Source organism: Peromyscus maniculatus, chromosome 4 (assembly GCF_049852395.1).
Source record: "Peromyscus maniculatus bairdii isolate BWxNUB_F1_BW_parent chromosome 4, HU_Pman_BW_mat_3.1, whole genome shotgun sequence".
NCBI lineage: Eukaryota > Metazoa > Chordata > Mammalia > Rodentia > Cricetidae > Peromyscus > Peromyscus maniculatus.
Window position 1 is genome coordinate 143,128,084 of NC_134855.1, and position 10,322 is coordinate 143,138,405.

Sequence of the window (10,322 nt, forward strand, 5' to 3'; positions counted from 1 at the left end):
AGTCTGTTCACCCTGGTTTAACTGAGAGAACTACCTACATCCAGTTCCTTAAAACTTAACATTCCCTTTCAGTGTCTGAAATCAACCAGGACTGCCAGTGCCTGTGGGGCACTGAGATCTGCCTGAGTCTCGTGTGGCATTTATCCTACTCTAGAGAACGTATCTCCATTGCTGGCATCCTGTGCTGGCGCCATGGTGGTCACCCCTTCAACAACTTCCTTGTGGGCGAGTGTGGCTACTTCTGCCTCCTACCCAGGGCTTCTCAAACCACCATAGCACTTCAACTCACAGGCTTTTCTAATTGAAGAAATGCTACTAGGAACTGTACATTCAGGATTCTCCAGAGAGACAGACCCAAAGCATTGATGGAACCAGATTTTGTCAAGCGTCTAATGGTCAGAGCAAGATGGACTGCAGTCACAAAGTCCACCCCTTTGTATTGAGCCTCTACTTAGAAACTGAGAGCTCCCTGTGTGTCCAGTGTCTGCAGTCTCCCAGCTGTAGAAAAATGTCTACTGCTGTGGGTTTTCCAGCTACTTCTCATCACATCTGTCCCACACAGGAGAAAAGCAACGTTCCCATTCACAGCTGAGTAACAGGAACCAAAAGAGGTCCAGTCATTTTATGTCAGGTATGTCTGACTTGAAAGTTCTGATGACTGTGAGGTATTGCCCAATGTGTCTTGTTCAATGTAACCTCAGGACCTAGAACAGCACCTGGCATGTGGTAAGTAATTGTTAAGTTATTTTTGTGTGAATGAATGAATAGATATATAGAGTTTAACAGATGCCAAGAGAGTATGTGAAGTCAATTTAGTGAATAAATCATAGGCTAAGACAGGGTTATAAGAGGATGTATCCATAACCAAACAGGTTTTAGGCATGACTCAGCTGTTTTAGAGAAGCTGTCTTAAGTTCTAGAATTAACCCATTATGTAACTTGGGGCTTATATGCTCTCTTATTTCTTTTACTACAAACTGAGAGTTTGGCCAGAATCAGAAGCCAGAAAACATTTTCTGTAAAGTACCAAACATTAGATATTTTAGATTTTGTAGTAAATATTTCAGGTTCTGATGCAACTACTTTACACTATCATTATAGGAGACTAAAGGCTATAAACAATTTATAAATGAATGAGTTTTTGACTATGCTCCAATAATCTTCCAAACACACACACACACACACACACACACACACATGCACGCACGCACGCACGCACGCACGCACGCATGCACGCACGCACGCAGCCTGCTGAAGGCTGGAGAGATGGCTCAGCAGTTAAGAGCATTGCTGCCCTCTCTGAAGACCTAGGTTTTTCTTTCTTTTTATTATTATTATTTTTTTATTTTAATTTTTATTTTTACAATACTATTCAGTTCTACATAATAGCCACAGATTCCCTTGTTCTCTCCCTTCCTGCCCCCTCCCCTTTCCCTCAGCACCCCCCCCATTCCCACCTCCTCCAGATCAAGGTCTCCCCCGAGGACTGGGATCGACCTGATAGACTCAGTCCAGGCAGGTCCGGTCCCCTCCTCCCAGATTGAGCCAAGTGTCCCTGCATAAGTCCCAGGTTTCAAACAGCTAACTCATGCAACGAGCCCAGGACTTGGTACCACTGCCTAGATGCCTCCCAAACAGATCAAGCCAATCGACTGTCTCACCTATTCAGAGGGCCTGATCCAGTTGGGGGCCCCTCAGCCTTTGGTTCATAGTTCATGTGTTTCCATTCAAGATCCAGCTGTACCACTCCTGGGCATATACCCAAGAAATGTTCAATCATACCACAAGAGCACTTGCTCAGCTATGTTCATATCAGCATTGTTTGTAATAGCCAAAACCTGGAAACAACCTATATGCCCTTCAACTGAAGAATGGATAAATAAATTGTGGCACATACACACAATGGAATACTACTCAGCAGAGAAAAACAATGACATTATGAGGTTTGCAGGCAAATGGATGGATCTAGAAAAAATCATCCTGAGTGAGGTAACCCAGACTCAGAAAGACAAATATGGTATGTACTCACTCATAGGAAGATGCTAGATGTGGAACAAGGATGACTGGACTGCTACTCACATCACCAGTGAGGCTACCTGGAAAACGGGACCCCAAGAAAGACACGGAGAAATGGATGAGATCTACATGAACAGCCTGGACATGAGTGGGAGCAATGAAGGGCGAGGGTCGAGGGAAAGAGAGCGGGAGATCCAAGCTGGTTCAAGAAAAGAGAGGGAGAACAAGGAATAGGAGACCATGGTAAATGAAGACCACATGAGAAAAGGAAGAAACAAAGAGCTAAAGAGGCCCACAGAAATCTACAAAGATACCCCCACAAAAGACTGCTGGCAATGGTCGAGAGACAGCTGGGACTGACCTACTCTGGTGATGGGATGGCCAAACACCCTAATAGTTGTGCCAGAAACCCCATCCAAGGACTGAGGAATCTGGATGTAGACATCCACGGCTAGGCCCCTGGTGGAGCGCCGGGAGTCTAATTAGTGAGAAAGAGGAGGGTTTATATGAGAGAAAATTGTTGAAACCAAGGTTGGATAAAGCACAGGGACAAATAATCAAATGAATGGAAACACATGAACTATGAACCGAAGACCTAGGTTTAATTCCCAGCATTCACAGTGGCTCACAGCTGAAGCTGGAGTCTGAAACTGCTGCCCTCTCCAGGCATCCTTGGGTACTAGGCACACAAGCAGGCACACACACATACATGCTGGCAAAATACCCATACACATTAAAATAAATGAATCTACCCAAGAAAGACACCAGGATCGCCCAATGACGGAGAAATGGCTGAGACCTTCATGAACAACCTGGACATGAGTGGGAGCAATGAAGGGCGAGGGTCGAGGGAAAGAGAGCGGGAGATCCTAGCTGGATCAAGAAAAGAGAGGGAGAACAAGGAATAGGAGACCGTGGTAAATGAAGACCACATGAGAAAAGGAAGAAACAAAGTGCTGAAGAGGCACACAGAAATCCACAAAGATACCTCCACAAAAGACTGCTGGCAATGGTTGAGAGACAGCTGGGACTGACCTACTCTGGTGATGGGATGGCCAAACACCCTAATAGTTGTGCCAGAAACCCCATCCAAGGACTGAGGAATCTGGATGCAGACATCCATGGCTTGGCCTGGAGTGGAGCGCCGGGAGTCTAATTAGCGAGAAAGAGGAGGGTTTATATGAGAGAAAATTGTTGAAACCAAGGTTGGATAAAGCACAGGGACAAATAGCCAAACAAATGGAAACACATGAACTATGAACCAAAGGCTGAGGGGCCCCCAACTGGATCAGGCCCTCTGAATAGGTGAGACAGTTGATTGGCTTGATCTGTTTGAGAGGCATCTAGGCAGTGGTACCAGGTCCTGGGCTCGTTGCATGAGTTGGCTGTTTGAAACCTGGGACTTATGCAGGGACGCTTGGCTCAATCTGGGAGGAGGGGACTGGACCTGCCTGGACTGAGTCTACCAGGTCGATCTCAGTCCTTGGGGGAGGTGGGAATGGGGGATGGGCTGGGGGGAAGGGGAGGGGGCAGGAAGGGGAGAACAAGGGAATCTGTGGCTATTATGTAGAACTGAATGGTATTGTAAAATAAAATTAAATTAAATTAAGCCGGGCGTTGGTGGCGCACGCCTTTAATCCCAGCACTCGGGAGGCAGAGCCAGGCGGATCTCTGTGAGTTTGAGGCCAGCCTGGGCTACCAAGTGAGCTCCAGGAAAGGTGCAAAGCTACACAGAGAAACCCTGTCTCGAAAAACAAAAACAAAAAAACAAAAAAAAAAATTAAATTAAATTAAAAAAAATGAATCTAAAAAAAAAAACCCAAAAAAACCCCCCAAAACACTGCTGGATTTGGCTTAGGATTTGTAGTTGTAGGTCCTTGGTTATTCTCTAGATAACTTCAGAGGCTCCTTTTAACCTTAACGTTATATTATTTAAAGATTTAGAATCCATTATGTTGAAAATAGGAATTGCCATGCACCACTGTCCTGATTGATTACAGGGTTCTTCCTGATGGAAAGAGTTGGTTTCAAATAGTCATACAATCTATCATTAATCACACACAGAAAGATCTAGCTGTTGAATTCTCATTTTGACTCTTCAAGAAACAAATACTTTGAAAATTCTGGAAACTCTCTTGGCACTAGGGAAGATAGGAAGAAACAGAGAATGGGGGCTGTGTGAGAGGAAGTGAGGAAAGCCCCAGCCAGCTGTAAGGGTGTCCACAGCTGGAAGCCAGGTTTTCCATTTCCCTCTTACAGTCTTGCTAGTTTTCTAGTTAGGAGTTAACACCAATTATTATTATTATATTTCCAACTATAGTTACTTGGTGCATTTTAATTTTCTCCCCTTTTCTTTGGCACCAAACTTTAAACCACTGAATAATTTCTGCATAAAAGGATCTGCTAACAATTGGCTCCTAGATTAGAGAATACTTTGAGGAGTTCGGCATTTAACGCTTAGCTTTTTCATGTCTGTTTGAATTTCTACAAACTTTCTTGAAGGAATGAATGGGAAAATTCCAAGGACCATAAAATCTCAACAGTATGGCTACCTAAGTAAGACCAGAACAAGGAAATCACCAGTTGACGTGCCTCTGTGGAAGGGAAGATATCATCCACCCCCGATGGTGAGATGCAGGTAATTAATGAGAGAGGAAGTCTTCCCCATGCGTGAGCCCCTCAACTGGCTGTCCGACATAGAATGGTCACCCCTAAAAACATATACACATGAACAACACTAAATGGACTCAGCGGGTTGTGTTAATGTATCTGTTCATATACACACAGAACAGTAATAATTAAAGAAAATAAGACCAATACTGGGTGGTGGTGCAGGCACATGCCTTTAATGCCAGCATTTGAGAGGCAAAGTTTGAGGCCAGCTTGGTCTACAGACAGAGTTCTGGGATATTCAGGGCTACATAGAGAAACCTTGTCTTGAAACCACCCCCTCAAAGGAAAGGAAAAAGAAAAATAGGCCAAGGATTTGAGAGATAGTGGGGGATGGAGGAATGATTGGAGGGAATAGAGGGAGGAGATAAATTATATAAACACAGAAAACATATATGAAGTTAAAAGAAGGTCGCGTGATGCTGAGGCAAGACTCACACTTTGCAGGTAGAGAAGTTTGGGTTGAATTCTAGAGAGAATGGTGGCTCTCCTAATAGTTAGAAGCGATTTGCACACACTGGGTATCACACACAATGGACTGAACGCACCGAAGCCATAATTTTTGCTGACGTCTGATGCCCACAGAAGATTTAGCGGGTAGGAAGAATTCCTTTAACAACTCAAATGACATTACAGCTCAATGCTGATTACAGTGACGAGTAAGAGACTTTGTCCCTTTACTCCAATCCACTTCAATGACCTCTTATTTAAGTGATGCAATTCATTCATTACTTTAAGGGTCATTTCAAACTCTTAGTCTCAGGACCAGTCCCAAGTCATTACATGCCTAGGAAACTGATTTCCAAAGAGATTTGCTGAAGGCAAGGCCCTTCTGTATACAACTTTCATTTGTTTAGGGATTGTTTCCACGTTTCAGTCATGGAATAGGCACTGGGCAAACAGCAGTGCCCATACTTTGGCAGAAATAACCGTCAGTTGGTTGAGACATGAGTCATCTGTATTTTGAGAGGAAATTTGCATTGAGCAATAGGTTGGAGTTTCAAAATCCCAGAAAGTCCGGGAACATGAGAAATAGAGGTGCATGTCACAGTCTCAGCTGAGAGCCCACGTCCTGTGTTTCAGCTTCAGGTCCTGGTAACCTTTTTGTGACTGACCCTTTCTGCTCTTCTCTACCAGTAAGGGAACAGGCTCTCAGATTTCACAATGCTCAGGTGGTCACCTGGAATGTCCCTCTAGGGACAACTTCCAAACCAACTCTTTTCATTTTTAACTCTTTGGTAGTTACTCTGCTGGCCTCATGGTCCTGCCTGAAACAGAAAAACTACCATCTGCTTTTGTAGTATCAAGACTTCTATTCTCTGGCTAAAGCTTCCTGACTATGCAATAGCAGCTGGGAGGGGCCAAATGCACTCCACAGGAACCACACCTACTGGTAAAGATATAAATAGTGGGGCTTGGGACTGGTCATCGGAGCCACTCTGCCTTCATCATGAAGTCCAGCAGCTTCTTCCCTTTCACGGTGCTCCTTGCTCTGGGGATCCTGGCATCCTGGGCTGTGGAAGGAGTTAAAAAAGGTAAGTTGGCGTTACTTTGGTCCAATACTGCCTAGAGTTGGGGGGGGGGCATGAGGGCTCCTGGTGGTTTTGGGTGTTTTCCCTTCTCTAGGCTGTTCTTCAGCTTACTCTGGACCTCCTGGAAGCATCCATGTCTTGCTGGGGTCTGAGGCTCCCATGAGGCTTCCAGGCATGCAGATATGCCCCCTTTATGGCTCAGCCATGCTGTCGACTCAGGTCTCACTCGATCTCTGTTCCTGTCCTTTCTGCCTCTGACTTTAGTGCTCAACATCTCACATGTTTGTTCCCTTCATATTTATCTCTCTTGATCTCCATTATTCCTACTTTCCCCTTCTGTCTCTGTGTAATCTAGTTTAGCCCTGAGGTGGAAGAACCTGACTGGGGACTCTGTGCCTTTTGTCCTCAGTCTGTGATTATTCCTGGTTACACGTCTTGCTTGATCAAGCCGGTCAGTGTTTGTTTGTTTGTTTGTTTTGTTTTTTCCCCTGTGGTCAGTCAGGTCATTCTCGTTGAAGTTGTGGGCTACTGGGATGAGGATCTATACTCTGGAAAGTGATCCTTTGTCTAGGAATTATGACAGGAATATTCCATACTCTACTAACATCTCGACGTTCTTTTTAGATTCTATCAAAATTGGAGCCTGCCCTTCTATAAGTCCTGCCAAGTGCCTTAGGCCTGGGAAACCCCAGTGTGATTCGGACTGGCAATGCCCAGGAACTCAGAGATGCTGCCAAGGTCCTTGTGGTGTCAAGTGCACTGTTCCTCTTCCCATCACCAGATCAGGTGAGCCAGCAGAGGAACCCGGAGGAGAGGAACGAACCTCAAGACCTAGCACTGAAAGGGAATGGGATTGAGGGAAGTGGTCCTCCTAGGCATCCTTGTCTCTAAGAGCTGTTGAATCCAACATGTCAGCCAGTCAGGGCATCATGCCGCCATAGGCAGGAAGAGTCACTTGTCTGAAGCAGCCACTCTGTAACGGTTTTGCAATAATTATCTGGGCATCCAGACAGCTTGATGGAAGCCACCAACTCTTTTAGTACTAGACAGCTGGCCTCCTGCATTGACTAGAGGCCAAATGTTAGAGAGGAGCCAGGTGCTGTTTCAGGGGACATATGTGGGAGGAGATGACTGAGGTGAGGGTGAATGGGGATGCTCTTCCTTGTACGGGCTGGAGAGGGTGGGTTAAAGAAGCAGTGATGTGGACCTAAAGTGTAAGACATGTGACCTGTGGTTCTTCTGTCACCAGTGAGGAGGAAGTCTGGGAAGTGCCCAACATTTCCAGGACGATGTATGATGTTGAATCCTCCCAATAAGTGTAATAGGGATGGCGAGTGTGAGGGCAAATATAAGTGCTGCCCTGGCATGTGTGGGAAAATCTGCCTTCTCCCACAGAAAGGTAAGGAATGGGTTGGGGTGGATAGAACTCATCTCTCCAGTCTTTTCAGCTTCAAGGCTCATGGGCATGGAGTCTCTAATCAAGAGCCTTTGGCTTGGCTGTCCTTTAAGGGAACTGTCCCCTATTTCTTAGGGCAAAGACATAGGATTCCTGTGACTTTGATTCTCCTGCAGCCTGTCTGGATAAGGGCCATGGGAAAATGACTTTCTGAGTGTCTCTATGTGCAGAATGGAAACCCTGAAGTTGAAAACATTTTGCAAAGAACTGTATGCATTATTTGTTATCCAAATTATTTACTTCATGCTGTGTAGGGTCAAAGCACAAAGAATAGACACAATGAAAGGGATGTCTAGTTCAGTGCTCTGAGTTTTGAATTTTACAATGAACATGAGACTTGAACCCATTCTCCTGGAATTCCAACTCCCCTGGACTACAGCCCCTCTTTGTTGTTTGATCTCTCTCAGCTGGCTTCCTCACGGACGACCATATGGAAATGATTTGGTCAGCTCCCATGTTGAAGGTCTTATCTTATTTTCTCTTGTAGCCTGATTCCTGACATTTGGAGACAGCCCTGGAGTTGTGCTCTATGTGGTCCTGAAACTACTTCTCTGCTCCCTGGCTCCCCGACTTCCAGGCTTGGAACCTGTCAAGAGAATTTGCTTCTGCCACCAACCTCTCCTTTTGCCACATGCTCAACATTTAGGAGGCTTTAAAGAAATACCATTGGAGAGAAAATAAATCAACACGTTTATTCCCTAAGCACACCCGGCCTCTGTGATTCACTGAGGGGATGGGTGTGGCAAGAATCAATAAGGGAAGGCTTGGGGATGAGGCTTCCTTCTACATTCATGGAGGAGAAGCATGAGGGTTCTAGGTTTGGGCAGTCTTGAATTTACACTATGAATCTAACTGTACTGACTCTGTGACATTTGGAAAAGTGAATTTTCCTTCTAAATATCATGTTTTTAGTCTTCTAAGTGACAACATAACAACTTATTTACAATGTACAGGGCATCAGAGGGTGCAGAGGGATGCAAAATGTGTGTAATATGCATAGGATGCAGAGGGGTGCGAAGTGTGTGTAATATGCAGAGGATGCAGAGGGGTGCGAAGTGTGTGTAATTAGCAGCAGTGCTTGACCAGAGTACATTCACACATCACGGCCACTTGTCCCTTCTGGTGTTATTGAAAATTATAATGTGGTATATGTGTGTGCACCTGTGTGCAGGTGTGCTCTCCTGTGTGTGCCTCTGGAGGACAGAGCAGGACATTAGGTGTGTTCCTCTGTCACTTTCTGCTCATCACCTTGAGTCAGAGTCTTTTTATTGAATCAAAAGCTCACTGATCAGGCTAGGCTGGACAACCAAGGAGTGCTCACGATCTGCCTGTCTCTGTCCTTCACCTGCTGGCATTATACCCATGTGCACCCATGCCCAGCTCTTTATGTGGGTTCTGGGGATCCGAAATGAACTCCTCATGCCTGTGCAGTGGACACTTTAGTCACTGACCCATCTTCCCAAGTATCCTCTCCCCCCCTTTTTAAATTTTTTTTGAGACAGGGTTTCTCTGTAGTTTTGGTGCCTGTCCTATATCTTGCTCTGTAGACCAGACTGGCTTTGAACTCAGAAATCTACCTGGCTCTGCCTCCTGAATGCTGGGATTAAAGGCGGGCACCACCACCACCTGGCCCCTCTCTGCATTTTTATAGTTCACCTAAACATAGACAGTAGAAGAAAGGTAGTTATGAGCCAATGTCAGCTCTGAGGACAGTTGTGATGATGTTCGAAGTTAGAATCCACTGGAGTTTTAAGATGCCTCAAGCAGTTTGTTGTGAGTGTGACTGCTTTGTTAAGATTAAGACCAGAAACAAACACACATAGAAATGCAGCTGAGACTATGTTTTAAAAACCCATATTAAGCTGTATTTCCAGTAGACTTTTCACTGAGGTGGGAAACAGCAAGGCCAACAGTGTTCTCCAGCAGTGCACCTGATGTCTAAAGCAACGCAGGATGCTACTCCAATGGAGCGTGTTAAGATAGGGAAGAAAGCCACAAAGTGGTCATGCTTATATTTCTATTTTACATTGTGTGTGTGTGTGTGTGTGCGCGTGTGTGTGTGTGTGTGTGTGTGTGTGTGTGTGTGTGTGTGTGTGAGAGAGAGAGAGAGAGAGAGAGAGAGAGAGAGAGAGAGAGAGAGAAAGTCTAATGTAGCTGGCCCCAAAATTCTGATGCTCTATGCCTCTACCTCCTAAGTGCTGAGATTGTGGGTGTGTGCATGCCACCATGCCTATCTTATTATTTTTATATGGAAATTTGTAATGCTCAGTAAAATTAGTAAGCTAAGATTCGTCAAAGTTTCTGGGCATATGGTCTATATAGCATTCTAGAGCATTTTAATCATCAAGCAGAAAAAAAACAGATATAAGCAAACAAAGAAACAAACAGTTCCAAAAAGCCCCTAGCCAATGAAATAGTGACAATGTTTACTGAGTTGAGCAGTAATCTCCAACAGGCATTTGATTTTTGTTTCTTTTCCCATAATTAACTGCTTGATTTGTATCTGCTGTTTTGAAATTGACAAATTATAATTATGTATATTTATGGATTACAACCTATTTCTAGTTTTTATTTGCCAAGTTACAATTGTGCATATTGATAGAGAATGATGTGATGTTTTAACATCTGTACACTATATGGAGCAATCA

At 44.7% G+C, this 10,322-nt stretch overlaps 1 protein-coding gene across 1 annotated transcript; it reads left to right on the top strand.

Moving 5' to 3' along the window:
• Positions 1-6,018: 6,018 nt before the first annotated feature.
• Positions 6,019-8,379, top strand: Slpi (secretory leukocyte peptidase inhibitor). The gene is made up of 4 exons (XM_006971003.4): positions 6,019-6,221; positions 6,843-7,004; positions 7,468-7,617; positions 8,162-8,379. The coding sequence occupies exons 1-4, from the start codon at positions 6,137-6,139 to the stop codon at positions 8,164-8,166; spliced, it is 402 nt and encodes a 133-aa protein (XP_006971065.1). The 5' UTR covers positions 6,019-6,136; the 3' UTR covers positions 8,167-8,379.
• Positions 8,380-10,322: the final 1,943 nt, after the last annotated feature.

Excerpts from the sequence above, each read along its gene's own strand:
- Slpi (XM_006971003.4), top strand. The coding sequence starts at position 6,137 with ATGAAGTCCAGCAGCTTCTTCCCTTTCACGGTGCTCCTTGCTCTGGGG. Across the intron at positions 6,222-6,842 it reads TGTGGAAGGAGTTAAAAAAG|ATTCTATCAAAATTGGAGCC; the intron begins GTAAGTTGGCGT and ends CGTTCTTTTTAG. Across the intron at positions 7,005-7,467 it reads TCTTCCCATCACCAGATCAG|TGAGGAGGAAGTCTGGGAAG; the intron begins GTGAGCCAGCAG and ends TTCTGTCACCAG.